The 24821-nt window shown below is 39.0% G+C and overlaps 2 protein-coding genes across 7 annotated transcripts in view; one reads left to right on the forward strand and one right to left on the reverse strand.

Moving 5' to 3' along the window:
* Nucleotides 1–20315, forward strand: TDG (thymine DNA glycosylase). 4 transcript variants are annotated; one of them, XM_024127295.3, is made up of 9 exons: nucleotides 1–203; nucleotides 8057–8196; nucleotides 10868–11211; nucleotides 14302–14405; nucleotides 14607–14689; nucleotides 14769–14863; nucleotides 17217–17388; nucleotides 17891–18016; nucleotides 18434–20315. In XM_024127295.3, the coding sequence occupies exons 1-9, from the start codon at nucleotides 181–183 to the stop codon at nucleotides 18562–18564; spliced, it is 1218 nt and encodes a 405-aa protein (XP_023983063.1). In that variant the 5' UTR covers nucleotides 1–180; the 3' UTR covers nucleotides 18565–20315. The 4 variants fall into 4 exon arrangements, with proteins under 4 accessions (XP_023983063.1, XP_023983064.2, XP_023983062.2 ...); XM_024127296.3 differs by lacking the exons at nucleotides 1–203; nucleotides 8057–8196; nucleotides 10868–11211 and adding exons at nucleotides 11232–11263; nucleotides 12087–12156 and having other exon boundaries at nucleotides 14270–14405; nucleotides 18431–20311; XM_024127294.3 differs by lacking the exons at nucleotides 1–203; nucleotides 8057–8196; nucleotides 10868–11211 and adding an exon at nucleotides 11290–12156 and having other exon boundaries at nucleotides 14270–14405; nucleotides 18434–20313.
* Nucleotides 20316–20361: 46 nt separating this feature from the next.
* GLT8D2 (glycosyltransferase 8 domain containing 2) overlaps nucleotides 20362–24821 on the reverse strand; it is a 53561-nt gene continuing 49101 nt past the window's right edge. For all 3 annotated transcript variants that reach the window (XM_055085273.1, XM_055085272.1, XM_055085274.1), the window contains 2 exons: nucleotides 24026–24138; nucleotides 20362–21135 (listed from right to left, as the gene is read on the reverse strand). In XM_055085273.1, the coding sequence (XP_054941248.1) occupies nucleotides 20963–21135; nucleotides 24026–24138 (286 nt within the window). In that variant the 3' untranslated portion in view covers nucleotides 20362–20962. The remainder of the gene's footprint in view (nucleotides 21136–24025; nucleotides 24139–24821) is intronic.

Below are 24821 nucleotides of genomic sequence, written 5' to 3' on the forward strand. Positions count from 1 at the left end.
GGGGGACTAGAAACTTGGGGGAGGAGCTTGAGCGCCAGCCGCTGTCCCAGTTCTGCCAGCAATCGAATCTAAGTGTTTGGTTATTACCGTACCGCAGTACGTGCCTGAGCCGCGGTACTACAGAGTCCGGTCGGTTGCTTGCCGGGCAGGAGTAGCTGCGCGCGCGATTGGCAGCAGGGAATGGAAGCGGAGAACGCAGTCAGGTAAGGCCGGGGCGGGGCACCGCCCCTCCCCCCGCGCCCTTCGCCGCGGGGCAGGCCGCGGGCGCGCGCACGCACGCACGCACGCAGGGGGTCTTTAAGGCCACGGCCCCAGTACAAAGGCCGGGGCCGCGCGTGCGCACTGGCTACCTGCTCGGGCAGGCCCTTGCATAGGTCCCTCAGCCTGGGCGCCGCTGGCATCTGGGCTCCCCTGTCCAGTCCTTCTCGGCACCTAGCCAGCATTAAAATGCGATAATAAGCAAGCAGCAGTCTCCGGTTAGTATTTGTTTCCGGTTACCTTTCTTGGCTACATTTCCCTTCACCCTCCATTACCGTGCAGAGCTGTAAGGATGCGTGTGATACGTATCACACGTATCACTCCAGGAGTTTTCATCTCAGAGTTGTAGATTTACTGTGTCTTCCTTCCTCAAAGGGGCACAGGGTAGATAACATTGCCGCACTAGAGCTCTTGAATTCTGGGACTAGGAATAACACTCCCAAGAAGTCGTCTGAAATTGTGTTCTCGTGGTCTTCGGGACTCTCTTAAGAATTTACTTGTAATATGTCCTGTGGGGAGTGTAAGAGGCGTGGAGAGTTTTGAAAAAGCAGAGATCTCGAAATTGGAACCCCAGACGGAAAGCCAAATGAACTAAACATGGTAACAGAATCTTTAAAAAGGAAAAAAAAAAAAAAAAAAAGTTTTACATTGGAATACAATACTGTTAGACCTAATGAAGAATTATACTGACTTTCTGGCCATTGGGCCCTGAACTTGGGCAAGACACTAAACTTCTCTGGGCCTGTTCATATCTGTAAAATAGGGCGTCTGTGGAATCCAGTTGCGACATGCTGTGAGTCGACGTTATGTGGAAGGGGTGTGCTTAAGTAACCAACATAGATTGTCTTAGAGTTTAGGGAAGGAGATATATGTAGATAAAGTGCAAGACTTCATCTTGACATTATGAATCAAGTCCTGAAATAACTGCATTTCTTTCCGTGAAGAACTTTACAAATAAAAGAATTCACCAAATGAGATGAGAGTGGAAATCACTCTCATCTTTGTGATCTTCGGATCAGAATTGAAACCTGGGTAACACCTTCCATGAAGTAAATTACAGTCATCTCTCCGTATCCGCGGGAGATTTGTTCCAGGCCCCTCGCGAACACCAAAATCTGGATGCTCAATACCTTAAATAAAATGGCAGAGTCCAGTCGGCCATCATGCCTGTGCCGGAATGCAGGTTTGGGGAGGGCTGGTTGTTCACATTGTCAGACCTTGCTCAGTGTCTTACAGTAAAGTAAGAGGTCTCTCTGGTACAATGTTTAGCTCAAAACCTTCTGACTTATATTTGGTCTTAACTTAATCCATTGGGTTATGGATCATTTTTTATTTTGATTTGAAAAGCATTCACCTTGGGAAATATGGAGAACTCTGTGTTAGTACTCTCAGGAGTTTATCCTTGGGCATTCTGAAATGACTCAGGCCCCAGGTAATCCTGAGAAAGTGGTTCTCTGTCATCCTTGACTTTGTGCTAATCAAGGAATGGCATGGAACTTTGGGTATAGTAAATTTACTGTTTACTTTGGAAGATTAATTTCAAAAAATTCAAAGAAAAAAATTCCATAGATATAGACCCTTTTTAAAAAAAGAGAGAACAGTTCAAGAATCTAAACAAGTACTTACAGTCTAACCAAAGAGGAAAAAAGGAAGAAGAGGACCAGTATGTTTCTAATGAGCTCAAGCATGAAAAGGACATTTACCAAAGATGGAAAGTAGGATGCCAAGTCAAAAATGACTGGAAACGCGTGACACAGACCACTGAGAATACAGACAGTTAAGATCAACCCTCAGATGAGATTGGGCTTTCTAGAAATGTTAAAGAGACCAAGAACTTTTTTGAGTTAGTGTGGACAGTAAGAAGGACAAGAAAGATTTGGGTTTTCTGCCTTGTTCACTGGCATGTTGTTAGTAGATGACAGAAAATATAAGCACTTAGTTCTGATTTTGATTTTTCATTTCATGTTAAGAAAAATGATTGTGGATGGAAAATGGCAGAACGATTGTTAGGTTTAAAGCTCAAGATCAATGAGGTCATTTAAGAGAACTTTTAGCTGCTCTAACAGAAATCATGTTTCCTGACCCAGATGAGTTATATTTCAAGTGAGAGGCCAGATTACAGCATTCTTTAATAACTTGTAGACAACAGGAGAGGGGCCTAAAGTCTGAAAATAAACACATGGATCCCTTTTATTTTCCACAGGTGGAGTCTGTCGTGGAATTTATTGACTTTGATCCTAAATAAAATTTTTACTTCTCAGTGGTTATTGAACATATTTAAAAGGAACTAGTGACCACTAAGCTACAGTATAAGTTGAGAATAAAGCAAGACCTACCAGGCTAGGTTCATTCCCTTTTTGATAATGATACTAGGCTAGACAGCATCAGAAGGTGGATGACAGGGGTACCTAGAATATTTAATCATCCCCTGTTGTCTTTGTTTTTGTTATAACAAATGTATTACATACCAGGCACTGTTTTAAGTGTTTTACATGTGTTAACTAATTTTATTCTCATAATCAATGAATTAGGTGCTTCTGTCCCCATTTTACAGATGTGGAAGCTGGGACATAAAGAGGTTAAGGAACCTGCCTACAGAACTAGTAAATGGCAGAGCTGAAATTTGAACCCACGCAGTGTAGCTTCAAAGTCAGCCTCTCTAACATCTGTACGTTTTGTGGGCAAGATAAGGATAGACTGGTGGCAGTCCTCTTAGGTGAAATCAAAACTGCTTTACTACTGAGAGTCAAGGCCAGGCTGAAGAGAGGTCTATACTGATGTGCCATGTAGTCCTACCCCAACTTTTCAGTGTTCAACAGCTTCAAGGTGCTGATAAAATATTTGAGTGACCCAACTCTGTGAGGGGTTTGTGGAATTGATAGATTGAGTCAGAATCCAGGTCAATCCCAACTGGCTGGAATGTGAATCATCTGTTACAAAAAGAGGCACAATGCTGTGCTTAAGTACAGAAAGAACAGTGCTACAGGTATGAGATGAGGAAGCGGTGATAAAGGGCAGTTTTCATTGATGGTAAATTCAGTATGAATCAGCAGTATAATGTGGGTGCCAGTAAAGCTAATGTAATGATTTTGTAATATGTCTCCAGAATGAGGAAGTTGATAGCCCTGCTCAGTTTCAGGATGATGAGGCTATGGAGTATTTTTATTTTGTTTTATCCTAAGCAGTAGAAAAATGACCACATAGTGAGGAAACTTGAAATTATGCTATATGCACAATAGTTTAATGAGTTGGGGTTCTGGCTCATTCTCAGTTTTTTGTGTTTACAGTTTCTAGTAGACCCTGCACAGTAAGTACCCAGTAATGCATGGTGAATACACGTACTTTCACTTAGCAATATTGAACGTAGGCTTTAAATAGTTATAATGTATTCCATCATAATTTATGTAACTAGTCCCTTTTAGTTGAGCATTTGGATTATTTAGCAATGATCGTTATTTTGTAAGTATTCAGTGTTGTGTATGCTTGTTTAAATGAAGGTAATAAAATGTTGCTATAGAGTGAATGTTTGTGTCCTTCCAAAATTCATATGTTGAAACCTAACATATGGTTAGGTTATTTGGAGGTGGGGCCTTTGGGAGGTGATTATGTCATGAGGGCAGAGCCCTCCTAATTGGAATTAGTGCCCTTGTAAAGGAGAGCCCAGAGAGATCCCTCACCCCTTCCCCCATGTGAGGACACAGCAAGAAGTCAACCTAAAATGAACCATAAAGCAGGCCCTCACCAGTCACTAAATCTGCCAGCACTTTGAACTTGGACTTTCCAACCTCCAAAACTGTGAGAAATAAATATTTGTTGTTTATAAGCCACTCAGTCTATGGTGTTTTGTACAGCAACCTGAACAAACTAAGACAAATATATTTAGAAAAAAAGCAACTGAAATCTTTAAAATAGTAGAAAATAACTGAAGGCTAAAGAAGTTGGAGTCATTCATCTTAGAGAAACCTTAAAGAGTTAGTTTTTTGGGTTTTTTGTTTGTTTTAATTTTTATTGCAGTATAGTTGCTTTACAGTGTTGTGTTAGTTTCTGCTGTACAGCAAAGTGAATCAGTTATACGTATACATATATCCTTTCTTTTTTAGATTTGCTTCTCATTTAGGTCACCACAGAGCATTGAGTAGAGTTCCCTGTGCTATACAGGAGGTTCTCATTAGTTATCTGTTTTATGCATAGTTGTGTATATATGTCAATCCCACTCTCCCAATTCATCCCACCGCCCCGAGTTAGTTTTTCAGGTGAAGGGGGTGTAAATGGAGGCTAGGAGAGAGGAAAGGGTTAACTGCAGGAAAAGGGAAGAGGTGTCCAGAACATTTGTGTGTGGGGACAAACACAAATGATAGGGGAGAAAAGTCAACAAGGGGAAATAAAATCATTTATCATGCTCGTAAGTTTGATATCAGGGAATTATAGAAAATTAAAATGCTTTGGGGTCCGTTCTGAGTCTGGACAGGTTTGGTCTTATTTCCTACACTTTCTCCATATATGTGGAAATCACGGAATCTCACCCCTCATTTTCATGGGGAGGGAACGGAGGTCCTGAGAGGATGCTAAGTGCTCGTCTGTTGCTGTCTCTAATAACAGAGAAAATTATTGTTCATAAACATTGCAGAATTCTGAATTATGAAGTGGCAGTTATCCTATATAAATATAACATGTATTTAGGAAACATTTTCACATTAAGGTTGAAATAGGTTCATGCTGCTTCCAAATTTAACCATTATTAGATAATAGAAAATTAAATTATCCATAACTCTAGTTTCCTAGCATTCAGGTTCATAAAGGGTTTGGTACAGATGTAATGCTGTCTGCTCCAAGTAGTAAGAATGTTGTAGTCCACCCTCTTTCCTTTTGTTCCGGCTGTTAGGAAGCTGTTAAGATAATCAAGCTAAATTGAATGCTCAAAAATAGTATATTACCTCAGAATTTATACATCTATTTTTCATAGCTTTCTCTATTTCTTTTCTTTTATTTATTTTTTATTTATTTATTTATTTATTTTGGCGGTACGCAGGCCTCTCACTGCTGTAGCCTCTCCCCCCGCGGAGCACAGGCTCCGGACGCGCAGGCCCAGCGGCCATGGCTCACGGGCCCAGCCGCTCCGCGGCACGCGGGACCCTCCCGGACCGGGGCACGAACCCGCGTCCCCTGCATCGGCAGGCGGACTCTCAACCACTGCGCCACCGGGGAAGCCCCTCTATTTCTTTTCTAATTAAACTTGCTGTAAAGTGCCAGCGATAATTTTAGAAAGATTAAGGGACACATCCATATTATAGCCAAGTTTCTGGATTTTTTTTTTGATTTTTTTTTTAATTGATGCATATCTCTTAAAATAAGACCACATTTTCTCTTCCGTATTTTTCACTTTTTCTTCAGCCAGCTGAATTCTGAAATTTTGGTTTTTAGTTTCTGAAAGTCAGAATTTAATGACCCCTAAATATGCTAAAGGAGCCACATTTTGGAAATTCATTTTTTTAAGTTCAGAATCCTTTTGTAATGGGAATGGTGTTTCCCTTGTTTTTATATTTTTAAGAGTGGATTTTTGTGAAATGCTCAAAATGGGACAGATATGTGAAACTCTGAGAGCCGTAACAATAAACATGGGAGAGAGTGAGACGCTGCCTTCCTGACAATGCGACACTCACTTATTGTGACCACATGAGTTTTCTTTTATATATTCCAGCTGAAAGGGGCTATTAGATCTCAGGAAACCATCACTGGCCACAGTCCGAAGTTACAGTGCGTTTTACTGGAATTTCCAAGGTTAGCCACATGAGCTCTCTCGACTAACCTAGCTATATATCCAGCTCCTCGTTAGCATATCTCAGTCATAAACACAGCCAGTATTTGGACAGTTTATCCAAAAGTGCTATGAATATTATTAAAGAAAAGTGTGAAAAAAGAGAACATTTGACTTTGTGCCAGGCAAGGTTTAAGCCCTTTGCTTCTTTTCAATTTTACAACTTAACTTCTAGTCCTTGTCTACATACTTTCTCCATGAGCAGCCTTAGCTCACAATGTTATTTTGTATTCTTTGCCACTTTATTATATATTAAACATTTTCTGTGCTTCTACATATCAATAAATTTAATTTTTAGTAGCTGCATAGTAGACTCATGTTAATGTACTATAGTTTACTAAATCATTGTATTGTCTTTACTTTTTCATATAATTTGAAAACAATGTATTTAAAGAAATAAAACTCTTAAGATATATAGTTTAATATCTTTCTCACTAATTCTTCATCTTTTCTTTACCATCTTACCCTTAAAGATAGCTTGAAGCTAAAATGCTTCGCCATTGTTTTGTCCATTGAGATTCGGCCCCTGTTTTTCTTTGAGCATCCAGTGTTCTAGCCTAGCCACCCACAGGTAGTTTGTAACCCTGTGTCTGCCTGGGCCATTTAAGTTTATCCTAGGGAATGTTTTCGTTTGCCTTCTCTTTTTAGGAACCAAGTTATTACGGTATGATTTACCTGTTGTAAAGTTCATGCATTTACCGTGTACTAGTTTGCCTTTTTAACCTCAGCTTTCTGAGCACCCTGTTTTCTTTATCCACACATCACAGAAAAAGAAACTATTAAGTTTGCCACAGAAAACATGGCTTTTCTCTCCAAATGGTAAATGGTACTTATCCATTTTATTTCCTAGTGTTTTTCTTCCTTCTGCATATTTAATGGCATTTTTTTTGCATCAGCTGTAACTCAGGTTTCATAAAAATGTAGGTTTACTTCCCTAGCTTTGTGCTGATAGCAACAGCTTGGGGTAGTGGTTTATAGTCACCAGAAATATTTTTTAGCATTTGTTTTCTGTGAAGGCCCGTGTTCCTTACATTGAACAGAACACTTTGAACGGAGGTTAAATCATGTTCAGAAGAGAGGTTTAGAGTAATCTTTTCCATAAATTCACAGATATTTATGGAAATATCCATTTCTAGTCCTCATTTAGTGGCAAAAAAACACCCAGCAACCGTTAAAAAAAACAGATCCAATGAATACATAAGTAAACAGGCAAGTAAATCAAAAGAGAACCTTAAGTTCTTAAGGAATGGGGAGATGTTGGTCAAAGGGCATAAACCTCAAATTATAAGATTAATAGGTTCTGGGGATCTAATGTACAGCATGGCGATTATAATGAATAATGCTGAAGGATATATTTGAAAGTTGCTGAGAGAGCAGATCTGAAATGTTCTCACCACAAGAAAGAGATGGTAATTATGTGCCCCAGTGGAAGTGTTAGCTAAGGCTATGGTGGTAATCATCTTGCAGTATATGTGTGTCAGATCAACACTGTGGTATACCTTAAACTTATACAATGTTACATGTCAACTATATCTCAGTAAAACTGAAAAAAAAAGTTTAGGTTGCAGGGGATCTTTGTGACAAGAGGATTAAATACTGAAGGTAGGAATACAAATTATTTTTGTGGATATTTCAACCCTGTATGGGCTGGTGGGCCCTTCAACTGTTTACTAGAAAATTCCCATGATCTCATTTCAGGGAAGTACAGGCTTACCTGACAGGACTGGTAAGTTTTAGTGATGACACATTTTGTCATTAAAACAGTGTGAGAGTTAATTATAGATGGTTAGTAGGCACCCAGTAAAGGATGGGTAAATGTGTACGTATGGGAAGAGATCTTCTTCCCCTCTTTGCTCCTGTTGTCAACTCTAAATAAATACTATAATCTGGTTACAAATATTTGGATCCTGACAGTTTTTTAGAGCTGATCATTTAACCTTACATTTGGGTAATTTTGTCTTCTTATCTTAATTGTTCTTTCAGCTGTTCCCTTCAGCAAGTGCAAGCTTTTTATACATTTCCATTCCAACAAATGATGACTGAAGTTCCTATGGCGGTTATGAATGAACAAGAAATGCCAGAAGAAGTTCCAGCCCCAGCTCCTGCTCAGGAACCCACACAAGGTAGTTTTCACCAGGATACTTTGGAAAATTAGCTACTGCATTAGCCAACATATTTAAGAAAGGGTTTAATGATGAATTTTACCTCTGTTTTTGTGTTAAAAAATTTAATCCACTTTTGGGCTTCCCTGGTGGCGCAGTGGTTGAGAGTCCGCCTGCCGATGCAGGGGACACGGGTTCATGCCCTGATCCGGGAGGATCCCACATGCCGCGGAGTGGCTGGGCCCGTGAGCCATGGCCGCTGGGCCTGCGCGTCCGGAGCCTGTGCTCCGCAACGGGAGAGGCTGCGATAGTGGGAGGCCTGCGTACCGCAAAAAAAAAAAAAAAAAAAAAAAATTTAATCCACTTTTTAAGTACTTAATAAGTGCCAGGCACTGTGATAGGTTTTGGGGAATAAAAGAACATGGATCCTGCCCTCAAATATCTCCTAATCTAGTCAACATGGAACTCCTCTGTACACTAAGTGGTGCAAAGGGGCACAGGATGCTGCAGGGCTGGCACCTAACTTGGACTGAGGCTCAGAGGCAGCTTCCCAGAGCTCTGAAATTCAGCAGTGAGGGAGTAGCACGTGAAGCACATGACAAATGGGTTGGGGAAAATTCCAGGCCAAGGGAGCAGTGTGCACCGAACCACAGACATGAAGAAGCATGACACAGTTGAAAAACCGTGATTCTGTGTTATTGGAGTCTGGAGTATAGCAAAGAAATGGTGAGAGATGAGGCTGGATTAGGGGGCAGTCGAGGCTTCTTGTTTAACCTAAAGAATGTGTGTTCTATTCTGAAGGCGATAGGAAGCTGTTGAGAGAATGGAATTAGAGGGGGACTTAAATTGATTGATTTTTTTTTTTTTTTTTTTTTTGTGGTATGCGGGCCTCCCCCTGTCGTGGCCTCTCCCCTTGCGGAGCACAGGCTCCGGACGCGCAGGCTCAGCGCCCATGGCCCACGGGCCCAGCCGCTCCGCGGCATGTGGGATCCTCCCAGACCGGGGCGCGAACCCGGTTCCCCCGCGTCGGCAGGCAGACGCGCAACCACTGCGCCACCAGGGAAGCCCCAGATTGATATTTTAATATCATAGAGGATAGACTATAATACAGATATATCATAATATGTATCTAATTATAATAATATATATGATAAAATGGTAGAGAGCAGGGCAGAACTTGGAGGCGAGGCCGTGCTTCATGGATTTCTTACGGGAGGTGAGGGAGAAAGAGGAGTCTGGCACTTAGGCGAAAGAGGTACCATTCACCAAGACAGGGAATTGGGGGCTTCCCTGGTGGCGCAGTGGTTGAGAATCTGCCTGCCGATGCAGGGGACACGGGTTCGTGCCCCGGTCCGGGAAGATCCCACATGCCGCGGAACGGCTGGGCCCGTGAGCCATGGCCGCTGAGCCTGTGCGTCCAGAGCCTGTGCTCCGCAACGGGAGAGGCCACAACAGAAAAAAAATAAAAATAAAAATAAATAAATAAAAATAAAAAAGACAGGGAATTGGAAGAGAGGAGAACAGATTTGGGGTTGGATGGTGGAGAGAGGGTAGCGATTTTCCTCAGTGTAGCAGTACAGTGTAAGGAATGTGCTCGGACTTTCAGTTTATGGTTGCAGGAGCACATTTAACTCCACTGCACTGGAGATGCACCCTGCCCTCGGTTCTTCTACCTTTCCGGGCAGGGAGCGCTAGGACTTCTCCAGCCACCAGCCGATGGAGGCGGACCCCTTGGCATAGGGAGTGGCTGAAGCAGTGTGAGGAGGAGAAGAGAAGACGGATGGGAGGCTCAGTTGAGGAAACGCCAAATAGTAGCGGAATGGGATAGGGGCCCGAGAAATGAAGTGCCACGTTAAAGAGTTACGGATGACAAAATCAAGACTTCCTTTGGGTAATTTTATGTCGCTCGTGCCTGTCCACAGGTAATCTTCCCCCAAGGAACGTTTGGCATTGTCTGGAGATACTTTTGATTGCCATGACTGGCAGGGTGCTACTGGCACCTTGTGGGTAGAGGCCCCAGTTGCTGTTAAACATACTTGAATGTACAGGACAGGCCCTCACAGCCCAAAATCATTCAGCCTAAAATGTCAGTAGGGCCAAGATTGAGAAACTCTGCTTGAGGTCCTGAGATCAGAGCCCTAGTCTTACCTTTTGACAAGTACTGCCAGCCCAGAGAGTTCATCCCCAGCATGTCTCAATTCACCTCTTCGACTGTGTGGGCAACAGAATGTACGCTCCGTCCCTAAAACAAGCCCACGAGCCATTTGAGTTCTGCTGGAAATTACGGGGAAACTGAATTAAAATGTTTCCCTTCCTTCCTGTTTTTCTATCTATTTATTCTTTCATTTGTTGACTTAACTATTTATGTATTTACATTTAGAATTCTTATAAAATGGTACATAGATACTTTGCGTCCCTGGGGAGGCCAAGATGCCAGGTAGTATTGTGTGGAAAATCAATCTACGATTATAAAGGACATTTCATCCCAAGAACAGCTAGCAGAGCAAGGAGGGTGGGGTTGAGGCCACATAGACCCAGAAGGGAGGGGGAGGTATTGCAGAGAAGAGTGATGTTGGGAAATAAAAGAGAAACGTAGAAAGGATGTTGATGGGGTGACTTTTCTGGGAAAGCTGCATAAAGCTTGTAAGTTAAGGTTTTTTGCATCTACGTCTTGGAAATCATTGTGTTTCAGAGACTCCAAAAGGAAGGAAAAGAAAACCCAGAACAACAGAACCAAAAACACCGGTGGAACCCAAAAAACCCACTGAAGCCAAAAAATCTGGCAGGTCCACAAAATCAAAAGAAAAGCAAGAAAAAATTACAGACACATTTAAAGTGAAAAGAAAAGTAGACCGGTTCAATGGTGTTTCAGAAGCTGAACTTTTGACCAAGACTCTACCGGACATTTTGACCTTCAATCTGGACATTGTGATTATTGGCATAAACCCAGGACTAATGGATGTTTCCAAAGGGCATCATTACCCTGGACTTGGAAACCATTTTTGGAAGTGTCTGTTTATGTCAGGGCTGAGTGAGGTCCAACTGAATCATACCGGACATTTTGACCTTCAATCTGGACATTGTGATTGTAAGGATATTTGTTCTCCTTTGGTTTTATAAATAGCATTAGTGGATTAACTTTACTTAACCATATCCTTGCAAATAGCATTTTGCTGAAAAGAACCATTTCTAAGATCCTCTTGGTAGTAAATGGAGTCACCTTCTTAAGGTTGTATTGTATGGGTGAGTTTAAGAGGGTGGGCTCCGGGGCAGGGCTGTCTGCTTTCACATCCTGCCACATGGGTATGACCACGGACAAGCCTGAACCTTCCTAAACACCAGTTTCCTCACTGGTGAAGCAGGGGTGTTGCTAGGATGAAGGTGGACCCTTTGGCATAGGGATTGCAATTACATAAAATAATCCACGTGACTTACTTAGGTTGCATGACACCTGTGGGTTCTCCATAAATGATAACACTGATTTTGAACTTTGATTTTTGTCAGTAACTGTAAGAAACATCAGCATGGAAACAACTGTGTAGATGATGTGGAGTCAGCTGCGTGTTGGGAGTTGAGAAGCAGACTTGTGGCTGGACCTGGGCTCAGGTTGATTGATTGCTCCAGCTCCTCTCTCTTTCCAGCCCAGTTGGGGGTGAGGCTGCTGGGGATATGAGGGAGTCAAACTGGTTTTTAAAAACAACACCAAAACTTTTAACATAAAGGAAATCTTTTTCCTCAAAATGGAATACTTTGTTCAGGTCAAGAGTTGGTACTTGATAAAGCAATATCTTCTGATGCTGGATTAGATTTTTATTTTAATCAATTCAGTTTTATCTACCACTCCTCCATGGAAGCCCTGAGACTTAAGCCTACTTTTCAAGACTAAAATGTACAAACATTTTGTTTTGCAGATTGGCATAAACCCAGGACTAATGGCTGCTTACAAAGGGCATCATTACCCTGGACCTGGAAACCATTTTTGTAAGTGGTTACCTTTTTTATTTATTTTATTTATTTTTAAAAATATTTATTTATTTGGCTGCATCAGGTCTTAGTTGTAGCACACGGGGTCTTCGTTGTCGCATGTGGGATCTTCACTGTGGCTTGCGAACTGTTAGTTGCAGCATGTGGGATCTAGTTCCCTGACCAGGGGAAGGCCCCCTGCATTGGGAGCATGGAGTCTTAGCCACTGGACCACCAGGGAAGTCCCTGTGGTTACCTTTTTTAATATTTTACTTTTAAACTAGATATTCTTGTTAATAGTTTGGGTCTTGTTTTTTTAGACCAAATTGTGTTTTTTAAAAATCTAGAAACAATAAATGCTGGAGAGGGCATGAAGAAAAGGGAACCCTCTTGCACTGCTGGTGGGAATGTAAATTGATACAGCCACTATGGAGAACAGTATGGAGGTTCCTTAAAAAACTACAGATAATTTGTAGTGAGGTGGATGGACCTGGAGTCTGTCATACAGAGTGAAGTAAGTCAGAAGGAGAAAAACAAATACCATATGCTAACACATATATATGGAATCTAAGAAAAAAAAATGTCATGAAGAGCCTAGGGGTAGGATGGGAATAAAACACAGACCTACTAGAGCATGGACTTGAGGATATAGGGAGGGGGAAGGGTAAGCTGTGACAAAGTGAGAGAGTGTCATGGACATATATACACTACCAAACAGAGGGTGGATAGCTAGTGGGAAGCAGCCACATAGCACAGGGAGATCAGCTCAGTGCTTTGTGACCACCTAGAGGGGTGGGATAGGGAGGGTGGGAGGGGGATGCAAAAGGGAGGGGATATGGGGTTATATGTATACATATAGCTGATTCACTTTGTTATAAAGCAGAAACTAACACACCATTGTAAAGCAATTATACTCCAATAAAGATGTTAAAAAAAAAAAATTGGAAATTTACCAAAACCCAAAGAGAAAAATGGGAAAAAATATATGATCTGTTGGTTCAAAAATCAACAAATTCAAATCTTTAATAAACATACATCAGTCTCACACACAAAAAAAAGAAACTATATGGTTGAGTAAATATAATACATCTTTTCTATGTGTTTTTACACAAAAATAAAAGCTTTGAAATGATCTGGCACTGTTAACATTTTGGTGTATAAGAGTGGAGGGGCCTGAAAAAGGAGTACTTTCTCTTTTGTTTGAGTTGTTTTCAGTGAGTTTTAACACCTTTTTAAAAAATTTTTCTTTTTTGTTACTATTCTTTTATCTACAGAATAGTAACAATAGTACATCGTTGTGCCAGTACAGATAGAATACTTACCTTTCCAGATTTCTGCTCACCTTATTTCCTAGGAGAAATGAAATGCATTGGCAATCAAGCTGTAATAGTTAAGAGAGACTGATTGGAGACATTCTCCACAGATGCTTTGAATCTAGCAGAAATTAGTATTGAAGACCCTCATACTTGTAGAGTGAGCTTTAAAACCAAGTATAACTTCTGTTCTGTTGTCCTATATATAAATTGTCTTATCTGTTATAACACTGCCTAAAAGACAAGGCGTGCAGTAGACAATCAGGAAACACTAGCTGATTAAGTAAACAGCATTAAAAACCTTTAGGACAAATGATAGTAATGTATTTTTGGAACTAATAACATGTTGTCTCCATTAATTGAAAACAAAATTTCTAGAGAAGTTTGAACTTTTCATTTTCTCCACTGCCAAGATGTTTAAATGCCCTGAGTCCATTGGTGTATGTTTATCTGTTTTGGGTTTCCCAGGGGCGGGTGGTGGTACTTCCAGTTATTAAAAAGCTAAACAGTGTCAAAGTTTACTACACTGACTAGCTGTGTACTCAACAAGCATTTACTTTGACCCCCTGTAAAAAGGAGATACATAATAGTAATATTTCATAGTTACAACAATTAAATGAGGTAATCCATGTGAAGGACTTAGCACAGTACTCAGCCCATAGTAATTGCTTGGTATGGTATTTGACCTATGTTATAATTTTTTAAATATCCGAAATTTTTTTTTTTTTTTTAAATTTCAAGAGTAGACCCACATCAATACATGGGGCAGAAAAACCTTTGACCTTCTACAGAAATAAACTGAACTCTCTTTTTCACAGGGAAGTGTCTGTTTATGTCAGGGCTGAGTGAGGTCCAACTGAATCACATGGATGATCATACTTTACCAGGAAAATATGGTATTGGATTTACCAATATGGTGGAAAGGACAACACCAAGCAGCAAGGATCTTTCCAGGTGATTACATAACATTCGGTTTTATAGGTTGGAACCTTGGTCATGCTGGGTACCTCATGTACTCTAGGAGCGTCGTATGTATCTAGTTTAAGCTGAGCTTAACAGTTATATGATTTGATCTTTTATAGAAAGCTATCTGAATTTAGCATATTATAAATATTGCCATATTTATATTTTGACTACTTTTTAATTCGATTTTAGTAAAGAATTTCGTGAAGGAGGACGTATTCTAGTGCAGAAATTACAGAAATATCAGCCACGAATAGCAGTGTTTAATGGAAAATGTAAGATTTACTTTCAAATTTTATCTTCTTTCTTTGCTAACGTTATGGGCAATGTAAATATGCTTGTATTTCATTTTAGGTATTTATGAAATTTTTAGTAAGGAAGTTTTTGGAGTAAAAGTTAAGAACTTAGAATTTGGACTTCAACCGCATAAGATCCCAGACACAGAAACTGTAAGTCCTTAAAACTACATTTGTAAATCAACTAAATATGAATTTTCTCTAGCTAGTTTCCCCTTTTTATTTGTTCTGTCCATTTTTAATTTATGCCGTGAAAAAAAAGCACTATTTTGTGGAATAATATCTACATATCAACTTGAAGTAATAGTTGCAAATTAATTCAAATACTGTTACAGTTTTATTAGAAAAAGAAACATTTGTCAGATAAATGTCTTTATGACTGTTAGTTATGTTATTTGGCTAAAATATCAAGAGGAGCTGGCTCACAGCTCATTCAAAATATATTTAATGGCATATTCTTGTCAAATTCAAGTGGGTTAGCCCTGATTCAGTTGTGAAACAAACATGTAAATATAGACATGATCCCGATTAGTGAAACTGCTAATCACCCCCCGTTTATATATCCTGGCCCAATCTCATGTTAGAGCCATGTAAACAGAACAGCCCTGTTGCAGACAGGCATCCAGCCAACCTGACTGGCATTTGCTGCTATTGTCTTTATACATAAAGGCATAATGAAATAATACATTGGTTTTCAAACTCGATAATTTCTGTGGAGTTTCTGCAGACATTTGATTCAAAGTTTGCTTCTTAAATATAGTTTTAAGTTTTGTTTACAACTTTTTTTTTTTTTTGCGGTACGCGGGCCTCTCACTGCTGTGGCCTCTCCCGTTGCGGAGCACAGGCTCCGGACGCGCAGGCTCAGCGGCCATGGCTCACGGGCCCAGCCGCTCCGCGGCACGTGGGATCTTCCCGGACCGGGGCACGAGCCCGTGTCCCCTGCATTGACAGGCGGACTCTCAACCACTGCGCCACCAGGGAAGCCCTGTTTACAACTTTTAAAATAAAAATACGCGTGCACAGACCTCTGTGTTATAGACAGCATTTTAAATGACGAGAAGCCAATGTGCTGACAAGTTTTTGTGGAGACCTCAGAATAAAGTTTCTGCCACCAATATATATTTTAACTTCTTTTTAAATTTCTTCTGTTTTTAACTAATAAATATGTGATTGATAAAGTAGGTTGTAGCACTGGTCATTCTTTAAATTGCAGCCTACCCTTGTCTACTTGGGTAAAATTGTACAGATGAGTTCACTATTTCCTATAAAGTACGCATTATTGTCCCTTAAATGCCAGATGAGGCTCAGGTATGTCTCTTGGATGTGTGATCATAGTAGTGCAATAATAAGTGAACCTGAATCATATCAAGATAGGTAGTTTTAGCTCTTACAATGATCTGTGAGTGCATTTATCTTATAAAATTTCTTCTTTATCATGAAGTATTCAGAGTTATTGATGATATTAGTGATCCAGCTTTGAAAAAATCTACTTTTTCAAGTTTCTGGATCACTTTAATTGAAGACTATCTTGAGCTTGGAAAATGTGCTGTTACAAAACCTGGTAGCGTTTGCACCTACATATCTTTCTGAATCAGGATTTTCTAAATGCAGCATGAACAAAACAAAATAAGTCAATAACGGTTTGGTTTTTTTTCTGTAATATATGGTATAGAGGCCAATTTAAAAATTGTGAAAAATTGCAACTGGAAAGTCCGTAATTCAGCAGCCTCACTCTTTTATATAAGATATATATATCCTGATATATTTTATGCTCTGTGAAGGACAATTTGTCATCATCAACCTAAATGATAAATGCAAATATCTTTCTTCCTAGCCATTCCACTTCTAGGAATTTATCCAATAGATAGACTCACACATATTCAAAATTAAATATATACAAGGTTTTTCACTCCAGCTTATAATATTAAAAGATTGGAAACAACCTAAATGCCCACAGGTGGGCTCTGGTTAAATTATGAAACTACTACACAGCTATAAAAAAGGAAGCTTGTTTTACTCTGATATAGATACCTGATACAGAATTATCTCTGAGATACATTGTTGAGTAAAAACCGCAGGGTGCAGGATAGGGAATAGAGCATGTTACCATTTGTGTGTTTTTAAAAGGGGTGAGGGAGAGTACATATATCAGATACATTTATTTGATAGTATATTCATGGAAAACCTCTGGAACTAGCAACTGATTGCCCTTGGAAAAGAGAACTAGGTGGATAGAAACAGAATTTGGAGGAAAGATTTTTCATTGTATACTTATATGTCATTTTGTACGAACACTGGGGGAGGCGGGAAGCCTCATTGTTTTTGATTTATTGACTTGGTGCTAAGTAAATATTACAAATTTGAACTCAGTTACTTTTATTGATTTTGCATATATTTATATGATAAGTATCACATTATTAACCGAAAGACAGATTTTCTAATCTCAAGATGAGTGGATTCAATAGAATTGTAAGATTTCTGTAACTACAAAACGTTATGATTCTAGCTCTGCTATGTTATGCCATCATCCAGTGCAAGATGTGCTCAGTTTCCTCGAGCCCAGGACAAAGTTCATTACTACATTAAGCTGAAAGACTTAAGAGATCAGTTGAAAGGCATTGAGCGAAACACAGACGTTCAAGAGGTGCAATATACATTTGACCTGCGGCTGGCCCAAGGTATGTTACCATTATCACTCCTGTTGTTCATTTCATGTATATCTACATTATAGAAAGTATGTTGTGAATTTTAAATTAAGCAGGAGGAAAGAAAACAATTATATTGGCAACCAGAGTGCTCTGATAACAGGTGTTAGTCACTATTAAAATCCTTTTCCCAAGGACTTCCTGAGGAAAGAAAATTATATTGGCAACCAGAGTGCTCTGATAACAGGTGTTAGTCACTATTAAAATCCTTTTCCCAAGGACTTCCTGTCTCATCTGGGTGCTCCTACAGATGTCTAGGAGCCAAGAAACAGTGTAGCTCTCCTCAAATTAAATCTAATAGGTTTTGACAGCGTTTATGAGTTAATTTGGTTTATGTTACAAAGACTTTAAAGCGAAAGTTGTGTCTCAGATGTGAAATTCAAGAAAAAGATTTGTTCACGATAATTTCTGAATAAAGCTATCTTCAAAATTGTTATACAAAATCAGTTTTAAATCCCTTTTACCCTTCTCACAGAGGATGCAAAGAAGATGGCTGTGAAGGAAGAAAAGTATGATCCGGGTTATGAAGCAGCGTACGGTGGTGCTTATAGTGAAAATCTGTGCAGTGGTGAACTTTGCAGCTTCTCTTCAGATGGGCTGAGTATGTCCCCTCCATCTGTTTGTTTCTTTCAAAGACTTGGTTTTGCCAGGATTGGGGAAGGAAGTTTTTTTAAAGAGAGTAAATTCCTGAAGAATGGGAACGGAAATACAAAAATCTATTTAGCGACTTAGAGTGAAAATTCGATTGTTATTTGGTGTTTAACTTCACAAGCTTTTACAGCTCATTTTCTGTAAGTCACTGACTCTAAGTGCATTTCCCTCCTTGAATAACAAATGAGGATTTATCAGTCCATATCTTCAAATAGAATAGAAATTTATAATTGTATTCAAGAAGCTTGCTTAACTATTTTAATAACAGCTCTCCTTCACTGGACTGTTAAAATCTCCTAATTAGATCATTTAAAGCTTTTAAATAGAATAAATTAACATTCTTCCCCCCTTCCCCCCTCCCCAGCAGCTGACAGTGGAGGATCAACTTTCAGTGACATTCCAAATGCGCAGTGGATGACCCAGTCATTTACAGACCAGTTTCCTTCCTTTAATAATCACTGTGGGATGCAAGAACGGGAAGAAGGAAACCATGCTTAAGAATGGTGTTTCTCAGCCCTGCTTAAATGCTGCAGTTTTAATGCAGTTGTCAAGAAGTGGCCCTCTTGACACCACCTCAAAGTGGTTTGTTAACTGAAGTATTTTATTCATATTTTACTCTGGTGATGTAATCATGGTACAGTAGAACTACTTACAGACCTAAGTACTTTGGAAGGAGAAAGTAGAGTTTTTTGTGTATGAGTTTTTGTATTGGAATTAATCATCATTCCAGCTTTTTATAAACTATCTTTCATTTATGAAGAAATTGATATTCTTTTGGGAGTCACTTTTAACCTGTAATTTAAAAATGAAAGAGTCTGCATATTTACACTTGATTATTAACTGTGCATAAACTTAGACGCACCTTATCCCTTTCATGCGTAAGAAGGGCATGCTGATGATAAGATTCCCACTGGTAAAGAGGCAAATGTGCTGATTTTTATCTGTGAGGTTAACCCTCAGTGGAGTCTCATTTGGTATTTTTTAGTGGTGTTTGATGGGCTTCCTGAGTTGTATTCACACTCAGGCCTCTCTGCTTTACCAGGGGTGAGCGTTTGTGAGAGTTGCTTGGTAGTAGAAATGGAGAGTATGGCCTTGCAGCAGCAAGGCTAACCCAGCCTTACATGTCAGGGCCATGAGCCCTGGCTTTGGCCCTCTCACCCCCATGTGTTGGTCCTCTAGTAGGCAGAAACTATTCTGCTGGGATGGTTAAGTTCCAGAGAGTGCAGAAGACCTTTTAACTTTTGCTACTTCATCTGTGTTTTACTTGAGAGACATACATTTGATAGGGAAGGAACTGAATTTCTCTCTCAGTGTCTATCACCATTCAAATTTTATCCTCCTTGGCTTTAAGCATGTAACATGGAAATGATGAGAAATGAACTTTCAGATTGAGTAACAAGATGCTGGAGGTGTTTGATAATCTTATTTAAACTGGTGCTTTATGTACATGAGATGTACTAAAATATGTAATACAGGATTTTTCTTGCTAGGTAAATCAAATAAGCCAGTAATTTAAAAAAATTCTTTCTCTTCATCATTGCTATTTGTTACTGTGGACTAAGTGAACCTCATGGGCAGGTTACTTTGAAGTAATGTACCTTTGTGACTTTCTAATGCATTTTCCATGGTGCTACAAATAGTCCAGACTACTAGGCCTAGTGGATATCAAAGCTGGGTATTCAGAAATGCCAGTTGCATTTACTCCTGATCACTTCTGAATATTCTGATTTTATACCTACCCAGGGAGCATGCTGTTTCTTGATATGAAAATATTTATGAGGTTTTGTTTTTCTTCTAAAAGGTTATATAGCCTGTTTTTTTTGTAATAAGAGATACAAATTATTGTTGTGAATCTTAACATGATTTTTTAGCTGTAGCTATGATGGATTTTATTTTTCCTTTAGTCTAGGTAAAGCTGTGTAAAAGTCATTCGTGTTATTTAAATCATGTACTGTACTGCTGTTTACATGGATGTTTTGTGCAGGTGCTTTGAAGTGCCTTGCATCAGGGATTAGGAACAATTTAATTATTTTTTCCTGGGACTCTGTAAAGCATGTAACTAGGTATTGCTTTGGTTTTTAACAATCACAGCCTTACATAGATTTTTTTTTTTGAGTGGAGAAAATGCCTTTTAAATTATGATGGACACGCACTAGAGAACGGGTTTGAAGATTTTTTTTTCAAGCATACAATAATGGTGTTTTTCATTAAATATAACAGATGAACAGTAAATGTTGATATACCCTATACACAACAATATGAGACTTTTTCATTAAATAATATTTAAAAGTTTTAAAATTCATTTGAAAATCTGATGGTTTTTACAATAAAATATATTGAAGATGATTATCCTTAAGTTGCATTGTTTTCTTTAGCAAGACTTACTGGTATTCTTTCCCCTTGTTAACCTGAGATCAGTCTGTCTTCTACTGTATTTAACATGTAGAATAATATATAATGAAAATCATTAAAAATCTACGAATATTTTATTTTTTCAGACATTTCATGTTTTAAATGTAATATATTGTTCTACCCAAGACAAGACTGACAACCTGTTAAAAAATATCTACATGTGAAAAATACATTGAGAAATTTTTTAAATTTGTGGCTATAATTTTCATTCAGAGTTAAGCAAATTGATTGCTGAAATCTGTCTGGGTTTATTTCTTCCCAATAGCATGTTTCACTCACATTATCTTCTATAACTGCCACTTGTACTTAAGGAAGTAAATCAATACCTATATGATTCAAGGTACTATTTGTACACAGTAGGGTTTTTTGTTTTTGTGGATCATTTGTATCAAAGGTACTGTTCATAAAGAACAGTGGTATAGTAGGCTACAAATGGACAGTTCCACATTATTTATACAGGAAATATTTAAAATGTCGTGTTATATCAGCTGTTGGGATGATGGAGTTTAAATATCCCTGCAGGGTCAGGAACAAACCAGCTCTCCCATAAGTCGTTGTGAACACTAGGGAAGTCCCAAGGTTTATGTCTTCCATTCCAGTGGAGTAGTTTTGCTTCCTGCAGAAAATGCTCCGAATATCTGGTATCTGGATTCCAGCCTTCATTGTGTTTAGAGGAAAGTAATAGGTTTGTTTGTTAGGAAATTAAAATTTTATATTAAAAATTCAATACAAGTTCATCATAAAAAAAAAAAGAAATCGGACAAATCAATGGGTATGCAATGAAGAATTTACCACCTACCCTAATTTTCCAATATAACCACTGTTAAAAGAGTTTCTCGTGAAATTCTTCCAGCAATGTTCTACCTGTATACCTGTGTGTGTGTGTGCGTGTGTGTGTGTGTGTGTGTGTGTGTGTGTGTGTGTGTGTGTGTGTGTGTGTGGTGTGTTTTTTGTACCTTGCCTTTTAAAATTACTGTCTTGGAAAACTGCACAGCAGCACATGTGAATTCACTGAATCATTTTTAATGACTGCATAGAATGGATATATGACTTGAGTGAGTTTCCTATTAAGGACATTTAGGCTGTTTCTATCCCTTCACAAGCATAAACAATGCTACAATGAACAGTCTTCTATGCATATCTTGTACAGATAGTATCTGTAGGATAAAATCTTGTATATGGAACTGCTAGACTGAAGGGTCTGTGCCTTATAAATTTTTATAAGAGATTGTCAAATTGTCCCCCAAAGACTTTGTATTAATTTCCCTCCCACCCAGAGTTAGAGTTCTTGTTTCTCTGCATTTTCCATCCTTAATATGGCAGCATTTTCTTTTAAACAGTCTTGTGTTTACCCTATAAAATCTGACTGAGAATGAGATCTACTTTTTAACAAACAGCTGCCTCCATTTGAATATTACTCCCCTCATAAGTAATCTCTTAGAGACTACGCATTTACCTTGATATTGTTATTGATCAGAATATTTTTAGAATCTCTCTTCCAGAAGTACATTAAGATCTTGTGAATATAAATTTTTTAAATATCCCTATCATGTTACATTTTCTTTCTAGGAAAGAGAATGTGGTATTTTTTAAAAAACAACTGAAAGTCCGTTGAGTCAAGAGAGGATGAATAGCTAGAATATTAGTATTCTCATTTAACATATGATGTAAGAGGGAAATACCCACCTCCAAACCTTTCTTTCATTATTCATAAACATAGCTGTGCAGGGAGTTGCAGAAGAGGAGCTAGGTGTTTGGGCTATAGTAGCATAATTGGAATAATTATCAACTTCCAAAGAATCTATACAAGGAAATGCTCATCTGGGGAGCAGAGCCTTCACGTGGGAAGTCTCCAGGAAGTAGGACACTGTCTCTCAGCCCCATGACTGAAAGACTGTAGGGGCTTGCAGTTTTGCTTTTAGCTAAATAAGTTGCATAAATTTTAAAAATCTTAAGCCTACCTGTTTAGACCCAAACTTAATACCCATTAGTGTTACACTGCTTTCTGCTTTCAACAAACTCTAAAACAGAATCATTTTTCAAATGATTTCTGTGTAGCTTTACTTTGCAGACCATCCCTGATTCCAAAACGTTCAGCAGAGATGTAGGCTCTGTTCTACAAGGAAAAATGACTTCTCTCCCTTGGGAAGATTCTGCTCCTTCCTACTTGTCAATAAGTTAGATGGTTCATAAAATGTAATTCTGAGTCTCTGTTCCAAGATCATAAACTGCTCTAACCCTATTGATCTAAGCTCTGCATAGCTGTTCCTACACACCATTTTTATAGATATTCCACTTTGATGTGATTTTTCTACACACTCATCACATGGAAATGTTGATGTTTGACCTAACAGTGAACCCAACATTATCATAAAGCAAATCAGAATATTAGTGTCCTTAATGTCCCCATGTCACTCTTCTATGCACACGGATGCTCAGAAAAATCAGGAGATTCTGATGAGGCAGAAGCAAATCTATACAGCACCATTCAGAGGAGACAGTAACCCAACTTCCACAGTTTTGTCTGTCCTTCCTTTCACAAGGGAGAGTAGGGGACATATCACCTTGCGGGATTGTTCTGAGAGAAGTAATGTTCATGTCTATCCCTGGAGCCTAGCCCAGGGCTTGGCAGTGTATGGGCACCTGGTAAATATAAGTCCACAATCCATTGTCTCCAGTTCTAAAATAATCAATCCCCAAATGTCTGAAAACAAAAAGATTTTTAATAACTTCTTTGGCAGCAAAATCTATAACCCTCTCAGGGTACTGCATAATATAAGTACGTGCAAAACATTACCTTTTAAAAACTCAAAACCTTTCTAAATTTCTAAACAGATCTGGCCCAGTGGTTTTGGCTAATGGGTTGTGGCCATATGTTTGAATGAATGTGAATGTCTTCTGTGCCAGGCTCTGTTCTAAACAGTTTACACATATTAGGTAATTTGTTCCTTGTAAAAACATAAGGTTCTATTAGCTTCCTTTTACAAGTGAAGAAACTATGTCACAGAGAGCTTGAGTAACTTCCCCAAGGTCACAGAAAATAGCAGAGTTGGGATTCCAGTCCATACCCCAGAGCCTGTACTCCTGTAGTGAAGAGTGAATAAAAGACTTGAGGGACTCACGTAGTGCACAGTCGTTAAACAACTTCTTTTTAAAAGAGGAACTGCCGGCTATCTAAATTCACCCTAAACTATTATGGTAATTCATTTGGTTTTGTCCACTATGGGCTACTGCAAGAGGGCAATAAAGGCATGTGAAAAAGTTCTGACAGTGAAAGTTCCACCGTGAATAGTTCATGTTTAGCAAGCACATACTATATGCTAAGCATGAGTCTAACTGCTTTTCCTGAATTCCTCGAAACGCACCTCTCAGGTCATTTTTATCACCTGCATTTGCAGAATCTGAGGCTTAAGTAACGTGTCCAAGGTTACCTCTAAGGTCACCTGGAGGATTTGAATTGAGGAAGCTGGTGCAATAGCACACGCTCCCCGCCTTGGTGCTCACTGGGTCTGTAAAATGCACGTTGGTGTTCTTCTGAAATACTTACCCAGGTGCCTTATGTGCCACAGGGGGTTGATGGTGGAGTATTTCCCGTGAAACACAATCAGCATTGGGGAGGTGGCCACCCCTCCTCCCAGGGAGCTGCTGTAGAGATTTTCCCTAAGAAACGGAATAGAAAAGCAACATTTGTCCTGGAGTCCCACAGACTCAGTTGAAGTAGAATCTCATCATTTTTAAAAGGTGTAAGACAGTCCCTCACTATATAATAAGTCTATGGTCTTTCATTTTTCTCCAACATTTTATTCTGAAAATTGTTAAACCTACACAAAATTGTAAGACGAATACCATGAACTCCCATATACTTAACCTTGATTCACAGAGTGTTAATATCTTGCTATTTTACTTCTCAGGCCTTTTTATGGCAAACTTCGAAGATCCCAAATTCTGATCCTACATTATTTAGAATGACTTTACTCACAAATTCAAGGTTATGATAATATTAAAAATATCCAGATAAAAAAGATGGACAGGATATACAATGCCATGATAATAGTAGTTGTGTTATTTTTATTTTCTCTCTTAAACTTAAATGATGAAAAATGATTTAAAAATTCAATATTTATTTTACTTTACTTTTTTTAGCTTTAAGTCAGTCAATGTATTATGCATATTTTAAAGTTGATCTAGGACTTCCCTGGTGGCACAGTGGTTAAGAATCCACCTGCCAATGCAGGGGACATAGGTTCGAACCCTGTTCCCACAAGATTCCACATGCCACAGAGCAACTAAGCCCGTGCGCCACAACTACTGAGCCTGCACTCTAGAGCCCGCGAGCCACAACT

This window comes from Physeter macrocephalus, chromosome 6 (assembly GCF_002837175.3).
Source record: "Physeter macrocephalus isolate SW-GA chromosome 6, ASM283717v5, whole genome shotgun sequence".
Classification (NCBI taxonomy): Eukaryota; Metazoa; Chordata; class Mammalia; order Artiodactyla; family Physeteridae; genus Physeter; species Physeter macrocephalus.